Source organism: Piliocolobus tephrosceles, chromosome 3 (genome assembly GCF_002776525.5).
Source record: "Piliocolobus tephrosceles isolate RC106 chromosome 3, ASM277652v3, whole genome shotgun sequence".
Classification (NCBI taxonomy): Eukaryota; Metazoa; Chordata; class Mammalia; order Primates; family Cercopithecidae; genus Piliocolobus; species Piliocolobus tephrosceles.
The window spans coordinates 149,972,469-149,994,659 of NC_045436.1; the positions used below are offsets into that span (position 1 = coordinate 149,972,469).

Genomic DNA, 22,191 nt, shown 5'->3' on the forward strand with positions numbered 1-22,191 from the left:
GGAAAAAATGGGTATTCAGCATAGGACAAAGCTTGCTCTATTTCCTTTTTTCCCTCCTATGTCACCCTTGGTTCAGTAATAATCATGAAAAGTAAAAATAAAAATTGAGAAAGTGTTTTGGACGGGAAGTGGAATATGATAGGCAATGTCATTAAACTTCCACGGTAAGAGTGTGACTTGAGGTCTTCATCAACCTTACAGAATACTCAGGTACACAGCCAAAGACTCTGATTTAGAAGGCTGTTTTGGTCCTGTGAAGCTGAATTTGAACATGCACTCCAAGGTATCCTGGGTCAGTTTAGCATGTGTGTGTGTGTGTGTGTGTGTGTATAACCTTGGCTACAAATTAGAATCAACTGGGGAACTTGGTAATTCTGATTCCCAGAACACACCCGACTAATTCAATCAGAATTTCTCAGAAAGGGTCCAGGAATCTCCTCAAATTCTAATATGCGGCTAATTTGAGAAACACTGGGCTGGAAAACAAAAAGGTCACAGGAGTGTCCCCATCAGGCTAAGACAACCAGGGACACACCCGAAATTCCACAAAGTTAGATTTCTTAATTCATTGCAATGAAGGACTTGCACACAGAGGCACTGTGAGTGCCTCAGTAAACAAAAGCAAAGATGGAGTTATTTGAGTACACAGGAGGAGGGTGGATGCTAGTGTTTCAATAGGCTGAAAGCAAAGCAGAGCTGTGTATAAAGGGGTCAACATCAGGTCTGCAATGCAAAGTGGACCCAGAGTTTTCCTTCCTTGGCAGCAGGAATGTTGAGATAGATATGCAGTGTGGTATCCAGAAACCCTTTATCTGAAGCTCTGCAGCTGGGTAGAAATCAAGAATGCTTTTCTGTGTCAAAATGACTTAGATCTTCCAGGCAAGAAAGGAATACGTCTTTCTCATAGATATGATTTCAGGCAGTAAGGTTTCTGATAATCCATGATTTGGGAGAACAAAAATTTCTCAGTGTATAAGAAAGCAACAGTCACTCAAAGAAGCGGACACATTACAGCCGCAATATGTGCTTGGAGGAAACACTGATTCCTGTTAACTTCGCAGGTGACTTAATCGGTGTCTATTATTCCAACCTGATGAATGGTGGGACAGATTTTTACAGTCCGAGCTAATTGTTTTACCTTCTCAGACATGACAGCTATCCCCACAAAATTGCTTCCAATAAGAAACATAGGGCGTAAAAAGAGGATCCCGATAACGTGTCAGTGTGTAGATGTTATTCATGAATTAATTCAGCAAAGATGTATTGCGTGCCTACTATGTGCTGGGCTCTGTGCAGGGAACTGAAAATTCACTGATGAACACTACTCAATCCTCAGTTCTCAAGAAACTTACAAACTGGTTGGAGAAAAACACAAGTAAATAGGCAATTACAACAGTGTATAGAAATGTTATAGCTAGATTTAAAATAAAATTCCACGGACAATTAATCCAGTCTGGGGTACTCAGAAACTGAAAAAATATTATCAGATGTTATGGAAGAGAGAGGAGTGGTGGGGAGTTGGGTGTAGGGAAAGGGGCAGACAGGTGGAAGTAAAAGAAAAATGACTTTGAAAATAGAATCATCTGACTTCTAACCCAGACTCTACTGCAGTAACTGAGTTTTCTCACTTATAAAGTAAGGAAAACAAATCAGAGAAATATTCATTGAGTACCAGACAGAGTTCTAAGTAATAGGAATACGTCAGTGAAAAAAAGAGACAAGCACCCTGACCCTTGTGTAACATCAATTAAAGCAGGTGTTTATTTGCAGAAAGTAAATAAAAACCATAACTAGTAAGTAAATTATTTGCTATGTAGGTAATCAATGTCGAGAGGTGGTGGGGAGAGAATTGCTAGTGGAGGAGTCCTGGGAGAGGCGGGGGGAATTGAAGATTCGTTGTGACGTCTGTCAAAATGCGTAGGCAGCACGGGGCATTCTGGTGAGGTCAGCTCATAGAAGTCATGCTTAGCTAAGCTAAGAGGAAATCCCCTGGACTGTGTCAGCCACAATTTTGACCTCACTCAATATTCCCCTATTCTTCTGACTTCAGAAAGCCTGACTTTGTACCTTAGATAAACTTCTTATTCTATAGCACCGTTCTGGACTTCTCATTGAGATCATTTCTGAAAAAGCAATCAGACAGCAGTTGACATTTCTTGCAAACACTGGTAGCAGTTGAAAAGTTTAAGGCAGAGCCCTGGTTTGCTTATAATGTTCTAAATTTCCCTTAGCTGTTCTTTCCCTTTCTTTCATTCCCTACTTCACCCAAACCTGATTAAACCATGGTTCTCAACACCCACGCTTTCGCCCCCCACCCTCAAAACTAGAACAATGTATAAGAAATTTGGCTTGTCACATTCACCAGAATGAAGAGGTGTTTTGTTAATTTGGTGGAGATGGTCAGGGATGCTGAATGGTCTGCAATTTATGAGCCAGTGCATGTTAATTTTTTGAAAACGGATTTCATTCACAATGCCAATAACTTCTCTTTAAGAAACACTGGGTTAGGAAAACAAAACTTTGCCCAAAAGATTTAGCTATTTCGAAAATTAGATTATAATGTGCTCAAAGCCTACCTACCTCATTTGTTAAGGTGTTTCTATTTTAGTTTAAAATATTTCAGAAGGGTGAGGTGTAGTAATGCCTGTAATTCCAGAACTCTGAGAGGCCAAGGCAGGTGGATTGCTTGAGCACATGAGTTCGAGACTAGCCTGGGCAACATGGTGAAACTCCATCTCTACAAAAAATACAAAACTTAGCCAGGTGTGATGGTCTGCACTTGTAGTCCCAGCTGCTTAGAAGGCTGAGGTGGGAGGATCACTTGAACCTGGGAGGTTGAGGCTGCAGTGAGCCGTGACATCATGCCACTGAGCTTCACCCTGTGCAACAGAGTGAAACCCTGTGTGAAAAAAATTAATTAATTAATAATAATAGTGACATGCTTCAGAATATACAAGGAAATATGTATGTGTTCATTTAATCTGCATTTTAGTGATAGTCAATTGCTGTAATCAAGAATTTACACTCCAGATATAGTAAGTATCTAATCAAGATGACTATGGACATATGTTTTGGTCATTCAAATAATAAATGTTACAAGATTTTATTTATAAAATTCGATGCTTAATAATTAGCAAAATGGTGACCGTAATGGTTTTTTTCAATAGTGAAATTGGTGTTATTAAAAATACATAGTTTCTAAATGGTAGAGCATTCTTGCACCTCCGTGGTGTAAAATAAACCCATGAATAATCATGTTCAAAGCTTAATTGCTAAATGGTCCTGAATATAGAATATGGTTAAATGAACTATGGTAAACTATCATTTTGCTCTTAGGTATATACTGGGACTACAGTCTAATTGATGTGAAAATTTTAATGTATGCATATAATAGAATAGTATACATTAATGAGAATGAACCATTGCCACACACAACATGGATGAATTTCAGCAACATAAAGTTGAATTAAAAAATCAAACATAAAAGAATATACACTGTAAAATTTCATTTTAACTATTTTCAAAAATTGATTATACCAAAATTAATTGTGCTATGGTTATAAAATAGGATATTATATTATACAGTTATTAAAACATTCAAAGACATTAAAAACTCATAATTTAATAAGAGTAATTTTTAAAACTATATGTATTATATATGACTCCCATTCTGGGAATAAAATATATGTATAAGTTTCTAGGAGCATAACAAATGTGTGCAGAGAGATATCAATCAGGGTCCCAATAAGAAATATAGTGATATACTCAAATTAGAACAATAAAAGAAGGCTTTATTTTAAAAACGGGAGAGCAGGATATAGGGGAACTACAAGGAATAAATAACACAGTTACTCCAAACAAAAAGAGAGCTATTACCACCCCTAAACTTGAAGAGCTAAGAAGAAGACCAGTTACCAAAGCACAAGAGAGAGTTGCCTAGAGGTGGCCTTTTTGAGAGGAGCAGTGGTTGCAGGCGAAGGAGACAGCCAGGCCAAGATGAGCACAGAGAGGAAAGGGGGAATAGTATAATTCACTCTCCTTCCTCCTCTGTGTCTTCTGCTGGGGCTTTGCATTCGCACTAAGCCAACAAGACATCTCTGATGTGATCTATACAGGTTGGCACACCAGACAGAGAAATGGGTACACAAGGGTACGGGTGTGGTTATCAATACTGAGGGTGTTCAGAGGCAGGTCTCAACCAAAGTGGCACGGATTACACATGGGATTGATTTCCTGGATTATCTTAGGAGATTCTGCAGGTATGGCCAATTGTTTTCTTTATATACCTTTATATGGCTTTACTGTAACAACAATATGTGCAGTATTTTTTTTTTAATTCTAGGGGAAAAAATGTATCTGTGTGTGAAGAGATGTGTCTATGTGCTTGTGAATGAATGTATGTGAGTGTATGCATGAAAGAGAGAAAAAGAGGCAGGAAGGGTATGAGAGGAAGTGGTTTAATGAGATTGTATGTGTGCAGGTGAAGCGGTATAGGTAGAGTGAGATGTCATGTCTGTGTGTGCATGTGTCTGTGGGGGAGGCATATTAATGATTGTATGTGTATATGAAATGTGGAGGTGGGGTATATGTGAATGAGGACATTTGTGAGAGTGTACGAGTGGATCTGAAACTATATGTGTATGAGGTGTGTGTGTGTGCACATGTATTTATGTATGTGAATAGGTGTGTTTCTGTGAGATAGTTGGGAGTGGGGTGTGCAGGAGGGGTGTGTTTGTGACAGCGTATGTGAGGTGCACAGGTGGATGTGAAACCATGCAGATAAAGGGTAGGCCGGTGTGTTTGAGGGTGCATTTGTGATGTGGCAGGGGTGTTTGTGAGGGGACATACATATTAGCATGTGTGCATGCAGGTAAACACATATGTGAGTGTTCTTAGATACATCCATACACGTAGAAATAGAAATATTTTCTTCAAGTAAAAAGAAAACCAGAAGAAATTATGCCAAAATGTTAATAATAGTAATCTCTAGTGGCAGGATAAGAGGCAAATTTCATTTTCTTCACTTTTTTGTTCGATTGCAATCAGGAAAACAATGAACATTTTGGTCTGTTTTCTTTGCTCCAAGAATATATGAAAATATTATTGTACCTTTTTGGCAGCATGTAAAAAAATCTTGACTAATGAAATATTCCTTTATGGGACTATGTTTGAAAATTGGAACTGCCTTTTTCAATATATAACTGAACAGATACCTAAATCCCTGGTTAATTTGTAGAAGGAAATCTTCCATTTAAATTTGAGAACCATTAAAACATTTAATTTTGTAATACAACTTAATTAATTCCTAGGTATTCAATAACCGAAACTAATTGCTACTGATGTTTTCAAGCCAACGACCTAATGGTTTTTGCATTAATGAGTCAGTGAAACTAGTTCAATGTCCCATTTATATCAAACTGCTTCAGAGAGCTAAAGGGCTTTAGGTTTTCCAAAAACTCAAAGCTTATACTAGACATTAATAGTGATTATCAATAGAAAGAGGGGTTTAGATAAGTTTTAATTTTTCTTTCAATTTAGTGTTCTATTTACAGATGTTTTGTTTGTTTTTAATGATGTATATATAGGGCTTATGTAATAAGGCTTCTGTTAACTAATTTTAAAGCAGGTTTTCTTCCTAAGTAGAAGAAATAGGCCTTGAATTCTTTCACTGAAAACTTATTTTCTCTGCACTGCCTCATTTCACTAGTAACAAAATATGGAATTTTCCCTCTTCCAAGTTATGATTTTATAAAGGAAAAGTTTGTGGCAGTAAATGGCTGAAGTGTTATTCTATTTTTAATTTATTTCGAGCTTAGACAAGTTTTTTTAAAGTGAATTACTACCACCGACATCAAGTCTTTCAGCCCAATTTATTTTATATTGTTTCCTGTAGGCTCCATGGTATCTATGTAACTTGAATTGGTTGCCTGAGTCGACCAAAAATAAAATTCTAAGCCCCCAAGATCTGAACAAGCCCCTCCTCTCAGCCAAGGGCATTCCAAAGTTATCCTGAAAAACTAGTTCAGGCCATGATGGGAAGGGGAGGTTAGACATGCCTCGTAATACCCCCCTCTCTTTTGGAGTTCAGGAAAAGCTGACCAGCATAAACATCAACAGACCTTAGGTCTGATAAGAAATACTTACAATCTATTCTCCCTAAAGCCTGCTACCTGGAGGCTTCATATGCATTATAAAACTTTGGTCTCCATAACTCCTTATCATAACCCAAACATTTCCTTCCTGTTGATTCCAGGTCTTTAGATAATAACTGTTTCAATCAATGCCAATCAATAATCTTTAAATCTACCTATGACCTGGAAGCCCCCACTTTGAGTTGTCCTACCCTTCCAGATTGAGCCAATGTACATCTTACATGTATTGATTGATGTGTTATAACTCCTTAAAATGCATGAAAGCAAGCTCTACCCCAACCACCTTAGGCATATGTCATCAGGATCTTCTGAGGCTGTGTCATGGGCCTGTCCCTAACCTTGGCAAAATAATCTTTCTAAATTGATTGAGAACTGTCTCAGATATTTTTGGGTTCATACTTGAAATCATGGAAAACAAGTTTAATTTTATGTAGATAGCAATTGATAAGTAATTACATATATCAGATCTTTTCTTCACACTCAGCTTTTAAAATGTGAACAAGTCAAACTCAATTGCAAATGCTAGTGAGGCCAAACTGAAGACAGTCATGATTGCAAAACATAATCACTCAACCAGAGAGGAGCGCTCACACCCAGGAATGCTTTCTATTGTCTGATCTGTGCTTCTCCCTTTGTCTCATCTGATTTCTCAATAGCACATCATTAAATAGACTGACTTCAAATAATATCATTTGGAAACTGCTAGGAAAATGTTAACAGAAACAGTCTTAAAAACTCACCATGTGCCTTTTCCTAGGGGTAAAGGAAGAGTGATCAGGCTTTTACTCAGCTGCTACATCAAACCACTGCTGTGGTTCAGTGAACACCTTATTTTCCCACTTGAATTTGAGCTCTTCTGCAAGATCGCTCCTGCCAATCTTGCGGAGATGTCGAGCCAGGAGGCGAAGTTTGTCGGTGAAAGTTGGAAGCGATTTTTTCCAGAAGCAAAGAAACTCATGGATCTGTTCTGTGAGATCATCAGGGTTCTTGAGTTTGATGAGCTGAATGGTGCTACGGTGAAGAGGGAGAGTTGAGGAAAGAGACTCAGCGTTTTCTTCTGAGAGCTCCTCAGCCAGCCAGTGGAGCAAGTTATCCCAAAGGGCTTCTGTCAGGCACAGGAGGAACACTCAGAGTTAGGACTCTTTCCTGGAAGATGCATGGGTCTAACCCTCCACACCTGTTTATAGGAAGTCTCCCTGCTCTTTGGTTTGGCCTTGGAGCATAGTGCATAGATATGAGACTACCTAGAGCAACAGTCAAAAGCCTCTGAATCCCTGGCATTCTGGGATCATCTCCTGAGGGCACTAACTATTGCAGAGAGTTTTAAATGCTTATGAAATTTTAATGTACCTGAGAACCAAGAGGGTGTGTTAAAATGATTTTTACACTCTGCTCTACATAATCTAATTGAGAAAAGCTAGGGTAGGAGCAAACATTTTTAACAAGCTCCCAGAAGATGCTGGTGCTGAGGTCCCCAACCATGCTTTGAGTAGCACTGTTTATTTGTTTTTTGTTGCTGTTGTTGAGATGGAGTCTTGCTCTATCTGCAGGCTAGAGTGCAGTGGTGCGATCTCAGCTCACTGCAACCTCCGCCTCCTGAGTTCAAGCGATTCTTGTGCCTCAGACATCCAAGTAGCTGAGATTACAGGCACGCGCCACCACACACAGCCATTTTTTTTTTTTTTTTTTTTCTGTATTTTTAGTAGAGACAGGGTTTCACATGTTGGCCAGGATGGTCTCGATCTTCTGACCTCGTGATCCGCCCACCTTGGCCTCCCAAAGTGCTGGGATTACAGGTGTGAGCCACCACGCCCGGCCTAGTAGCACTGTTTTTGAAGGGTCATTTTAGGTTCAAAACCTATTTCTCCTTATTAGTGCTAATCTGATGCATAAATTATACCAGCAGCTAGCCAATTCTCACACACATCCCTAACTATATACACAATCACACACACAAACACACACACAACACGATCTACCACCCAAAAACAATTCTGTGGAAGATCCCTTACACCAACACTTTCCACTGGGCCATCCTCTGTTGACTCCTGTTCACCTGTTGTTACGGTTGTTACTGATATGTAACTTAGATCCATAACTCTGAATGAAACCTTTTTCTCCACTATCTGTCTCCTTTCACATTCCAGCCCTCCCCTGCATCATAGCCATTTTCTCCCACTCTCATGCTCCACCCCTGCACCGGTTTCCCTGGTCTGGTGTTAAGCAAGCATTCTATCTGCCTTCCATTCATTACTCGACTATTCCTTCCTCCTACACACTCCTGTAAATTGCACTCTGATTTTACAATATAAAGCCACCTTTCTGTGAAAACAAGGAAAAGGGGCCAGCACTTCCTTCTTCTCCATCATCACTTTCAACCCAGTGCTCTGCTACCTCCATGCAATGCATTTAATTTGAAGTCCATGCTATCTGGGCAGGTTTTTCTCATCCCATCCACGTCATCAGCAACACTCTGTAGGCAACTTCATCGGCAGCCCTGCGGATCATCATTCACACCTCTGACCCCAGATTATGTGGTTCCTTAATTTTGTCAACTCCAATGACATGTCTCGTGATGCCAAACTAGAAACTGACTTTCAAGGCCGATCTTCATGTTTCATGCTCAGTCAGAATTATTCTACCTCCATGGTTTCAGCCTCTTAATATTATTGTTGACCTCTACCTCCTAAACTTATTCCATGGCCTCTATTCTTTTGCTTCTGCTCAATATGCTCTTTGCTGCCATCAGTACTATAGTGATCCCTTGGTGTCCCCCAGTCATTCAGTCACCTCTGCAGAGTCTCACATATCTCTGTACCTGCACTGCTCCTAGTGATCAACTATGCACATCAACGATAGTCTTGCATCCACTTTAAAATATGTCGTCTTTTTTAGGTTTCATTTTTCTCAGTTTGTCAATCTGAATCTTGAGTTATTCAGATTGCATTCACTTACCTGGGCTGCCTGATGTTAGGAAAATATGTTGAATGCAATCAACAAACTGTAAGCTATGTAATACCATTTGAGCCCTTAGTCACTTGAAAATCCATTAAGAATAATTTTTCTAAACTCAATATAAATTTGTTTGTAACAATGACATAAATCTTTTCTCTTATCCTTTAGCCCCAGTCTCAATCTCATTCTGTTTCTCTCAGCCCATGTCTGCTTCTACTTCACCCAAAGTCATTTGACTTGATTTCTCCTAACTTGGTTTTCATTTCAAAATTACTTTCTTACAAAATCTCACCCCTCTGTGTTTGCTGGATTTCATCCCTCACACTATTATTCATCAAGTATTTTCCCTTCACGCCTGTCCCTTAATCTCCCCTTCACCAAGGCTCCTTCCTTGCTTCCTACAAACACTCTCAGGCCTCCTCTTCCCTTGTTTCTGCTACTGTGTCAAGCTATTGTGCTATTTCTCTCCTCCTCTTTATCACATATTCTTTTAATGTCTAATGTAAACTCGAGGCCTCAAGTTCCTCACTATTGACTCACTACTTAAACGTCTGCTTAGGGGTTCTATGCCCTTCTTCAAAACTCTATTGACGCTTTCCTTTCCAGTCTTCTGAGAGGCCTCCTAATTATTACGCACTGCACTGATTCCTGGCTTGCATCTTCTCTGACTTCCATGGAGCATTTTACTCCTCTGCTTGGAGTCCCTGGCCTCCCCTGCTTCTCCTCTTTCCTCTCTTGCCCTTTGTCAGCTGTATTTTTCCCCTGCTAACTCTCTTCCTCCTATATTCTTTTCCCTCTGCTAACTCTTTTCCTCCTAATACTGCTGTATTACTGCATCCTATCTCAGACCTCTTCTATTTCTGTCCTCTCCCCTCAACGAATGAATGCATCAACTCTTACTGATGTTACCCTATGGGAAATATCCTAGATCTACCCAATCTTTATCTTTTGGCATTGTTTACCTAAATCCTCGTATAGCACTCCAATATTCATCTCCTAATTATCTGTCAGTGGATACTACAGCCAATACAAATGTCATACTTCTAAAATTAAAATAATCAATGATGGCCTTTCCTTCTCACTACTTGATCTTCCTTCACTCTATTCACTTTCTTAGTTAATGCGACCACTCAGCTGAGCAAGCTGAGACATGTGATGTTATTCACATTTTTCAAAGCCTATTTCTTATCCCCTGCACCCAAGTCCTGATGTTCCTAACTCTGAGCATCTCAAATATTTGCTCTACTTTCCTGCCTTGCTGGCTCAATCTTAACCGTGTTCTACCTAGCTTCTTCCTTGCTTGTTGCAGGAACCAGGATTCTTACTTGTATCCCTGCTGTCAGTTTTGGTTCACCTGAAAGTCTAATCTGATCTTGCCAGTCCCCTGTTAACGAATTTCTTGTAGGGTCTTCCTATTGTCTAAACATCTTTACTAGGCATTTAAAACTTTTCATGTTTTCTCCCACTCAAAATGTCTAAGCTCATCTACCATCACCCTTCCTACAGCAGTTCTGATGGCATTGGTCATGTGGGAGGACTCGTGTGAGGACAAATATCTCCTAACCTGTGTAAGAAACTAGAACTTCCTAGTACCCATAAGAAGGATCCTTCTACCTTTCTACTCTCCAGTGACTGTTGATGATGGCAGTGATTATGCTTTTATCTGGACATCAAATTCTTCAAAGGTTAACAGCATTATTAAACTTGCAAAGCTTTCATCTATTGCTGTTGTTGTTTCCTATATCATCTGCTCTCTTTTTAGATCCAGTTTATTTACCCCTGAAAGGGTTTATAATATGGTGTTTATTATATCCTATTCCTAATGGAGTTTAGTAAGACCTGAACATTTTCTGTACCAATCTGTAAGGGTAACCCCTGATTGAAAGTCTATCATTCATAGTGGGCCTGATGCACTAGTAAGAAAATCCTCACTGACGTTTTCTCAAGACCAATAAATTATCACATTAGCAGCTACTGACATCACAAAGTAAAATGTTTCAAGAGCTAAAATAGAATAAAAGTTTCCAATTGCACCCTGAAATCTGTAGCATTATTATGTAATTGAATTATGCATAATGACAACCAAATATTAAATGCTTCTTGTGGTTTCATGTCAACATATACCTCAATTTCAAATAGACTGACTTCAAATGTTGATTTGAATTGACCATACTTCAAGATTTACATCTTAGGAGTCAACATTTCAGCTCAAAGTATAGTCATCTATTTAGTAAACTAAGCAACTGCTAGTCATATGAATAAAATAAAACTCAGTAACATTTATATTTCTTGCAGATTTCAACTCAGCTTTAATTACATGAATATTTAAGAATGATAGCTTGGTTTATTTGTGTATGACTTTGCAGGAAATAAGTATTTATTAGACCAATAAAGTTAATGATTGTTTAATTGGAAAGTCACTTTCTCCATTCCTTTTTATGAAATGATTCACATATATATAACATATAAGAGGTGTGGGGAAGCACCATAATGATGACAAAGCAAATATTCCTCACCTACAGGATCCTTAGAAACTCTTTGGGTACTCTGTGGACGGTTGATTAATTTCTTATGCTATTGGGGGAAAGGAACACAAAATAAACAGAAGAAATAATTAATTTGTGAATAAGTTACAACAGAAATTAATCCAAACTTCATCTCTATTTGGAAGAAGTACTGAATTGCATACCTCACAAAATTAAATACTTATTTATGCATGCATACTCAGCACTTATTTTCCTAAGTAAAGCAAAGTATACTAACCCAAATATTTCAGCACATTTAAATTTAAGAATACACATTTAAATATTATTAAAGCACTCAGATTAACTCTAAATGAACATTTTCCAACCAAAATTTAAAACTGTTAAACCAGCTAGCATAGAGCAAGCTACCAGCATGCTATAAAGATGCTATTTTGTATTTTGTAAAATCCCCTCTGGGGCAGGTGCTTTGCCTCAACACTCAGCACAGAACCTGACACCTAACAGGTTAAAAGCAATCAAATCAGTGAGCAGATATTATTTGAAAATCAACATTTTATCAAGAAGTAAATATATTTATTTTGCCAGCTTTCTACAGAGTCTGCAGAACAGTTTTTTCTCGGGTAATAAGAGATAGTGGAGATAGCATATGAGATAAAATAAAATTATCTGGGTTCAGATACCTAGCCAGTGGTTGAGAGCATTGCATTTTGGAGAATTTATTTAAGTGCTCAACCTCAGCCCTGAAATGCCTTTATGGATGTCCACATCACAAAGCCTTGCACACAAATGTTCACAGCATCTTTATTTGAATTAGCCAAAAACTTGAAACAACTAAAATGTTCTTTAGTAGATACATAGTTGAACAAACTATAGAATATCCACACTACAGGATACTAAAGTAATAAAACAAAACAAAACATTGATACATAGGACAATTGGCAAGGACCTCAGGGCATGACGCTAAGAGAAATATTCTAGTCTCAAAAGGTTATGTATTCTGATTATATCACATTGTTGAAATTATAAGATTATAAAGATGTAGAACAGATTAGTGATTGCCAAGGGTTACTGATGGAGGGGGAAGGGGTGAGGGAGCACAAAAGAGATCTTTGTGGTAATGGAATAGTTCTATATCTTGAATGTGGTAGTTACATAAATCTATACCTGAAAAAATGCCAGAGAACTATACATACACATTGTATCAATGTCAACTTCCTGGTTTTGATATCTTGCCATAGTTATCTAAAATGCAACCACTGAGGAAATCTGGGTAAAGAATACATTGAACTTCTCTGTACTATATTTTGCAACTTCTTGTGAATCTTTAATTACTGTATGTCAAAACGTTTTTTAAAGCTTATTTCACAGCAATGATACGAGGATGATGTAAGTGTTACATGTTAATGAGTAGCATACTGCTTCCCACTGAGCCCCCTAATACAAGTTAGTTGAATCTGAATATCACATTTTATAGGCATTCTTGTCACAAATACTACATAAACATGGAAGCATATAAAACTTTCATTAAGAAGTTTTAATGGGAAAAAAATTAAGAAACATAGCATGAGTTGAAGTATGTTATTATACTATAGCACTGCAAAATAGCGCATATAATTTTCAAGGCATCAGCTATATGTTTGAACCCCTCAAAATATTGAGAGAGAAATACCAGTTTAAATAATGCAGCAGATTGTATCATTCCCATCAAAGGGCCCATGGCCTTGGACAAGAGATACATATTGAGACTTTTCTTTATATCAGCAGTTTTTCCCCCTCCATAACTCTTTGTTCACAGATGTCTCATCGTATTTGGATGCACACAGAATGCTTCCAGTGTTTAAATTTTTTTTCATGTACATGAAAATGCAATTCAAGTACTTCATCTGATGCACAACCATAGAAGCTGTGAATTGGGGTAGCTCAGGCTCTTTTTAGACTTCCAGGCACTGTGTTGGTCGCCCATGTGGTCCCTTCATAAAGGATTTTCATAAAGGATTTTCAGTGTTGCCTTCTCTTCCCTTCCTTTTCATTTTCCTCCTCTCCGTGCCCCCAAGCCTTTTTTGCACGATTTTGGTCTGTGCACTCTTTTCGCTTGAACACTATCTTTTGAACCTCCTTGGTACTCAGGCTCAGCTACAAGCAGAACAGTCAGCCAACATTTGGCCTCCTGCAGTCTCCCCTCTCACAGGTTCCCAGCATCCCTACATGGCTCGCCGGATGCCTTCCTTAGCAGAAACAGTTCTCATTCCCATGCCCCCCCCCCCCAACTCCCTCCGCCCCACTTTCCTCTCTTGCCTCCTTGCAATCAAAAGATGCTTTTAAAGGCACTTCTCTGCTTCTTATTTGGTTTTTATTTGCAGGTTTTATTCCACAGTTTTCCAGGTCTCACTCTGTAACTGAGTATCCCAACCTCCAATCTCAAAATTCATTTTTAAACTTTTTTTTTTCCTTTCTTGATTTTAGCCTTGAAATATACTTTGAAACTGTTTGTTTCTCCCTTTGCCACCAGGCACTTCTGTGAACCATGCTTGCTTATCTAATTGTATGCTTGCTTAGAAATTCCAGGGGCCAATCTTGAAACAAACCAGGCAGAGAGACCAAGCTGTGAAATCCTCCCTCTTAGCGGGAGTTACAAACAGCCCACCACTACCAGGCTGAAGTCAGGATCACAAAAACTGGACCTCCATATGGGTGATTATGCAAGATAGCCCTTACAACAAGACACACAGACCTGCACCTTCCTGCACGACTTCTGCATGCTTTCTACACCTTTTCCTTCTTAAACTCCTTCACTCCGCCCAAAATGTTGAAATAGTCATTTGAAGGCATTAACTTGGCCTTTCCCCCACATGCTAGCATTTAGTTAGCAAAACTGCTTTCCCTTCAAAACAGTAACAATAACAGCAACCACAACAACAACAACGACAAAAGGTGCCGTTTGATTACATTTTCTCAGATTCTATTTGTGAAAGTAATATTTCTTATTCCTCTCAAGTAATCTGTTTTATGTTAGTGTTGCATATTTTAATTTGCCACCTACGATATCTTAAATGCCACTTGCAACATGTCAGTGCGCTGGAGAAATGCTGGACAAATTTAAACGTGACTCTCCAGCTCTCTGTAAACTGTTTCCTTGCTGCACAATCCACATTTAAATGGGTATAGTGGGGCTTATGTGGCAGTTCTCCCTGAATTATAAGCCTCTTGAGGGCATCAGTATAAAAATATAAGCAATTCAGATATGTACAGATGTGTCACATTTTATGCTGTTAAGCACGATGCAAGGCTTATCTATTTAGAAGTCATTTTAAAAATTGAAATCAAAGACAGGCACCTACACCAGAAAGAGGTATGAGTGTCTTGAGCTTCATAGCCACTATCATTAGGATTCTTTTGATTACTGACTACTCTTTCCATGCTCCCTAATTACAGCCCTGTATTGAATTCTTAAAGCAAAGTAAACCATTTTTTACTTGAACTCCTACGTGTGAAAAGTTTATCTTTTGTGTGCAACTCAACAAACTGGAGTTGGTTACATCCACTCAGTTACCCAGTGTTATCTCCCAAGGAACCTCCACGAGTTTACCGTCCTTGGGGCTTTTCAGTGCTCCAAGATCCAGCCATTATCAGTCTTCCCTTTACTCAATAAACTTAATGTTTTTGAAGGCCAGGAAAGTCTATCTCATTCCTGTATATGTCAGACATCATCGTAGATAAGGTGTTGTACACACAAAGCAGTAAAAAGTATTTTATTGGCTGGGTGCAGTATCATGCTTATCATCCCAGCACCTTGGGAGGCTGAGGCAGGAGCGTAGCTTTAGCCCAGGAGTTTGAGTCCAGCCTGGGCAACATAGCAAGACCTCATCTCTACAAAACAAATACAAAAAAAAAAAAAAAAAAAAAAAGCCAGGCATAGTGACTCACTCCTGTGGTCTCAGCTACTTGGGAGGCTGAGGCAGGAGGATCACCTGAGCCTGGGAGGCAGAGGTTGCATTGAGCTGAAATCATGCCACTGCACTCCAGCCTTTGTGACAGAGTGAGACTCCCCCACTCAAAAAACTTAAAAAAAAATTGCGTTCACATGATGATACCGTCTCTCGATTTAAAGATACGCCCCTTCATATTCTGCCATATTTTCAAGGAACTGGTCAAATTCGACCTCTTTTATCAATTGGTTTCTTATTTGGGAATTTATACACTATGCTCTCACACAATTTAGCTAATAACTTAATATATTGTTGTTAATGCCATTCATATGTGTTGTTTGCCCTCCCGAATTAGACACTCAGTGATTTATTGTGTCCTCTTCTGCATCTTCTTTTATATCAGTACTTACATTTGCCACATGTTAAGCACATCATACCTTTAATAAATACTTAATAGCCAGAGGGGCCCTCCGTGGACAGTCACAAGGATTGTTATCCTCATACATGTAAGGTCAGCAGTTTCAGCTGTTCACACAATCTGCACAGCAAGGTTTTTATGTATCCATGAAGATTTCTTCTACTATTTCCTACAGAACACATTTCAGATCTCCGCTGCTTTTTGAAAAACACATACCTTACACCCTGTCTACCACTGTCTCACAAGGTGTTTAGTTTTCTTTTCGCTGAGAAAATTAAGCAGTGGGCTGGGCATGGTGGCTCATGCCTGTAATCCTACCACTTTGGGAGACCGAGGTGGGTGGATCACCTGAGGTCAAGAGTTCGAGACCAGCCTGGCCAACATGGTGAAAACCTGTCTCTACTAAAAATGCAAAAATTAGCCAGGTGTGGTGGTTCATGCCTGTAGTCCCAGCTACTCAGGAGGCTGAGGCAAGAGAATTGCTTGATCCCAGGAGGCCAAGATTGCAGTGAGCTGAGATTATGCCACTGCACTCCAGCCTGGGTGACAGAGAGAGACTCTGTCAAATAAATAAATAAATAAATAAATAAATAAAAATAAAAGAAACAATAGTAGGCAGTGGTTCTCAAACCTGGGTGTTCCTGCCAATGAACCTTGAGAAACGGGCAAAAAAGGGAAGCTCACACTTTGATTCAGCTGGTCTCAGATAAGGCCAAATTTGGAATAAGCAACTGGGTGATTCTGATGCTGAGGCTGAGTGACTGCACATCGAAAAAGCCAATCAAGTATCAAACCCTACATGAATTATCAACTAGCAACCCTATAAATGTATCCCAATGAATGCATGGAAGAATGAAAGAAATATCTTTATCCAAAAACTGATGAGAATTTCTAATGTCACATCAGGACAAAAGTAAACCAGATTGCTTCACCTTACCTAACTCTATAGGGATATAGTCATAAAAACATTAATTTCTATTAAGTAATTTCATAAATTACCTTACAGGAGTCACACAGATGACCTAGCTCTGGGGCCCATCTCCTCATGCAGAAATTCCAGCTTCTGGAAAATTTTTCTCAAGTATTTCTGGCAGTTCCATTGGCTTTACTCTCTTGGTATCCACAGTGTTCCACTAGGTGCCCCCAGTGCTCAGCTGGACCATGCAGCCCTCCACACTCCTTCTGTGGGCACAGCAGCTTCTCCCCATGCATCTATCATCATGTAGCATGCCATGATGGTTTCTACCTGTCCTTCAGTTTTGCTTTCATGGTGCCACATAGCTCCAGCTGACATCTGTGGTTTCCACAGGTTTGCACAGCTGCTGTCCTACTGCTGCTCTGCTAGGTCCCACCAGCAGTGATACCGCTGCACCTGCTCTATACTGAGCTCTTGGTCCCTCTTGCTTCTCTCCCAAGGAAAGAAATTCTTGTTAGTGGCCAACCTAAGCTCTCTCTCCAGGTATACGAGCTGTGTGGCAAAACATGATAGGACGAGGAAAGTGGCTTCCTACCCCTCATGCCATATGATATTAAAGTAATATTCACTGTGCCCTGATATGCCACAGAACTAAATAAAATAGGTTTTCTTTTTTTTAATTAAAACTTTTTTCCATCAGACATAATCATACATCTAAGGAGTGGAAATGGAAGATAGATTTTACCAATAGCTGCAGTGCTCAACCCTAAATACTTACTGGCCTCTGCTGACTAAAGCGTTCGGTGTATAATTTATATTTATATATTTCACATATATTTAACATACATTATACATAATTCTGGTATATAATAATATATATTATATTTATATATTACATACTCAACATGCAATATTTAATACATTCATATGTATTTAATACATTTATATGCTAAATTTATAAAATATGTTCACGCATTTTCAGTTAAAACCATCCTAACTTCCCTGCATACAGAACTCTGTCAAGTCATATCTCATATACCCAGTTATTTCTGAAACTCAGGTTCATTTCTTACCCCAGAAACACCTCAGCTTTCATGCAAATAACTTTCTAGGCTGTTTACTTCTCTGCACACTCATAAGGCATGTCTGGAACTCTCAGAATTGAGCCTGAGCTCATATCTGAGTTGTATAAAAATTGCTTTCTCCTTGGTTACCTCATTTGCCTTTCACTAAAAAAAAAAAGAAAAAAAAATGTGTGGAAGATGGGGAGCTCTTACTGTTTTCCTCTGTGATACATGCAACATTAAGGATCAAGAGTGATCAGGTTTCCTGGTTGAGAGCTAACCACACTAGTCTCTGACAGTTCTTGGGACTGGAAAGAAGCTCAATACTTCAGCCTTGGCAGGGACTCACGCTCATTGTAATGTGCTTTCAGGGAGCTTTGGGGTGGTACTGGCACTGACTAAGCTGATGTCACTGTAGAAACATGTGCATGAAAACAAGAGTGAAAGACAATGCAGTGGAAAGACAATTGCCATTGTGGACCAGCTTTAGGGCTGATTTGTTTGGTGATATCACGTCATCATTGTGCCTTCCCAGCCGCAAAGAATGAACACAGGTCATTATAGGGAGCAAAGCAAAGATAATGGAGCTCCTCACAATACCCAGTAAAACCTAAGGTGAAAGTTAGAAAGGGGACAGTCAGGAAAATCATAAACCCTTCCCACCATTTTAAACATATTTTGAAGGGCTAAGTAGAAAAAGCAAAATGTTACCTTTGAATACTAGAGCAATATTTTTATTATTTTATTTTATTTTATTTTATTTCATTTTTTGAGATAGAGTCTCACTCTTGCAGCCAAGGCTGGAGTGCAATGACGCAATCTCGGCTCACTGCAACCTCTGCCTCCTGGGTTCAAGTGATTCTCCTGCCTCAGCCTTGAACTCTTGACCTTAGGTGATCAGCCCACCTTGGCCTCCCAAAGTGCTTGGGTTACAGGCATGAGCCACCGTGCCTGGCCAGAATGCCCTATTTTTAACTGTACCTTGTGCAGTCACTAATTTCAAGGGCAACCGAAACAATACTATTGCCATTTGCCGTAAGAAGTTGTAAAGTTTGTCCTCTGTAATTTCTACTGCTTCCCAGTTCTTGCAGACTCTAGTGCAGAGCAAATTTTTGTGTGAAGTAACACCGTAAGAATTTTCTGATACCTTTAGCACCATTTAGCATGGATGCCACATAGCCTTATAGCTAAGCATCAAATTTATACAATAAATGAAAGAAAATGGCACGTTGTTTTTATTAATTTTATTATTTACCCTAGAGCACTTATGCATGAACACATTCTAATAGGTTATTATTGTGATACCTGTGGCAATAGCTCTTTCATCCAGCTGCCCTAACCTCACACTCCTCCCATTCCCACGTACTTACTGTAGGGCTTGCTTTTAAATAAGTCTTTTGTTATTAAAAGACATACAGGTAAAAGTGATAGAATTAACAATAGACTAAGAAAGTACATATAATTAGTATTTTTCTGTGTATCTTTAGCATGGATTTTTACCAGAAGCATTTAGGGTGTTATAAGTCCTGACTTTTCCTGCTTACTGTTCTTTGTATTTATTTTGCATATAGACCTCTTCTACTACATAAGCGTTGCCATAAGCAAACGGCAATGCTTAGTTTATAATGTAAAATCATAACTTGTTTATAATGCAAAATCATTATGAATTGTATGAGTCATACATTATAAAGTTCAGCATACCCTTTACTGTTATGCAATAAATGAGCTCAAGTTAAGCAAAACTTGAGCTCATTTACTGCATAACAGTAAAGGGTTATTTACTTTATTATAATCTTATCACTTTTACCTGTATGTATTTTAGTAACAAAATAAAAGACTTCGTTATCGGAAAAATCCTACACAGATGTCACAATAATCGCCTATTAGAATGTGTTCATGCATATGTGCTCTAGGGTAAATAATAATAATAGTAAAGAGTATGCTGAATTTTATGATGTATGACCTCAAGTTTTGCTTAACTGGAGCTCATTTATTTAATAACAGTAAAGGGTATGCTGAATTTTATAATGTATGACTCATACAATTCTTAATGATTTTACATTATAAACAAGCTAGACATTATATTGATCAAGAAAGTAATCTGGTACAAAAATTAATGCTAGCATAAAAACTCTGTGCTGTAGTTATGTGTTCAACATAATCACAAATCTAATAAAAGCTTATGTAAGTATCAAGTGAGGATGTACATGTAACTATATCATTGCAAACCCATAAGAATGGTTTGAAGTGTTATTATCCCCATTTCACAGATATAACTTTTCCAAGGTAATATGGCTAGGATATGGCAAAACTAGTCATGAAACTGAGGTCTGTATGAAGCTCTAACAATAAATAATACTTCCTCCAGATAATAATACCAGCTACTATAATTGCCATGTACCAGGAATTACTCTAAAAACTTAAAGTATGTTATAGAACCTTGACAGTATAATATGGTATATAGTCCATCATAAACATACACACACATCCTTGTGAGTTTATTATGCCTATTTCACAAATGAGGAAACAAGTTTAGAAAGATAAAGTTATTTGACTAAAACATACATGCTAAATGACAAATACAACATTTAAACTGACATCAGTAAGAATCCAGGTCCTGTATTTGTAACTTTAAGTTAACCTTTGTATGTAACATGAAGGTTGTAATGTGGAACTTTCCACTCAGTTACTTCAGTACCTCCAGCACTACGCTTACTATTTACATATATAAATTTTATTGACTTGGTGGTAGTATTAGATGGAAGTAAAGAGCTCAACTCCTAACATATTATTCATTAAACTTGTAACCTTAAGCAAAGTAGTCCCTTTGTGCCTCAGTCTCCTCCTTTTAAAAGTAAAGATATACAATGCCATTAGAAAGAGGCATTGAGTTACATCATGTATCTGAAATTAGGGTATCATATGTAATAAGTGTTCAAAATAGTACCAGTTATTACTTAAAGTATTTTTTAAAAATATTTGTTGCCTACATAAATACATTTTAAAAGAAACACTTCTATTTAAACCGCAAGTGGGAAAACAATTTCATCTATATAAACACAAGAAAACCTTAAAAAATACAATTAAAACATGACAATATTATTAAATTCTGTAGCCAGCCAAGATCTCTGAATCCGAAAGTTATTCTCTATTAAAAAGAAAGCTTTGCAATTGTTAAGGAGGTATGAAAACAAGTTAACAACAACCTGAGTTCTATTCAGATTAAAGTGTAAAAAGAGAACATTGTTTCACTGTTTTGATTCCTTTTTGTTGAAAGCTGGTGTGTATATTGTACTAAAACAGCACCTGCAATTCCAAACTTTGGGAAACAGCAGTATAACGAAGCAACCCTTTTATTTGCTGTGAGTCATATCATTCAGTGTAAACTTATATGAGAAATATTTTTGTCTTTCAAAACTGTACAGATAACATTTTAAGGGGTATGAATGATAAGTCACAAACAAAGTGCACGGAGCATGAACTCATAACTTAAGATGGAAAAAACTGGAGCTGTCCTGCTCAAGGAACGGCTGTCATCTCTGCTCTGACAATGAGCTAAGAGCTGATGTCACCATATGGATAGAACAGAAAAACACTAAACTGTTCAGAAGTGGCAAAGCATTCAAAATCAAGATGGCTGAAGAAGCCTGCTTCTGACTCAGGGGCTGAAAAGATTTAGGTAAAGAGAAAAACCACTATCCAAGGCTACAGAAGTTCTATTCCAAAGCTTAGTTTCGGCAAAAGGTACGACCTTCCCTCCTAACTGGCTCTTTCGAAAGACCTAGATTTGCCAAACATTCTAAAGGTACAAAGGAAATGACAGGCGATATGACATAGTGGTCAAAGTGGTGGACACAAGGAAAACAAGGATCTGGCTTGCCCAAGGAATAGAAGGAAGCCGGTAAAGCATAAAAGAAAAACGACTTTGTAGTCTGAGTCCTCATACGGTCTCTGCTCCTGTGTAGTCCTACAGGCTGAGCCAATACATTAAACTCTCTTACTGAAGTCTCTAACTGATTGAGATAATGTCTACAAATGACAGGGCCTACATCAGTAATTCAACAAATGAACCCACATGCAACGTGTAGGCCCTGATTGGATGCTATTTGTGAACAAATCAACTGCAGAAAGAAAAAAAATATAGAGTCACTAGGAAAATAGGGTAGGGCTGGGCAGTAGCTTATATCATGTCATAATTACTAATACTATTGGGTGTACCAGTAGTAATGTAGTCTTGTGTCTTTTTTAAAAGTTTTTGCCCCTTAGAGAAACAT

At 38.3% G+C, this 22,191-nt stretch overlaps 1 protein-coding gene across 2 annotated transcripts in view; it reads right to left on the minus strand.

Annotated features, from left to right (window-relative positions):
- Positions 1-3,254: 3,254 nt before the first annotated feature.
- Positions 3,255-22,191, minus strand: part of DTHD1 (death domain containing 1) — a 64,830-nt gene continuing 45,893 nt past the window's right edge. For both annotated transcript variants that reach the window (XM_023224674.3, XM_031935295.1), the window contains 2 exons: positions 11,624-11,681; positions 3,255-7,257 (listed from right to left, as the gene is read on the minus strand). In XM_023224674.3, the coding sequence (XP_023080442.2) occupies positions 6,935-7,257; positions 11,624-11,681 (381 nt within the window). In that variant the 3' untranslated portion in view covers positions 3,255-6,934. The remainder of the gene's footprint in view (positions 7,258-11,623; positions 11,682-22,191) is intronic.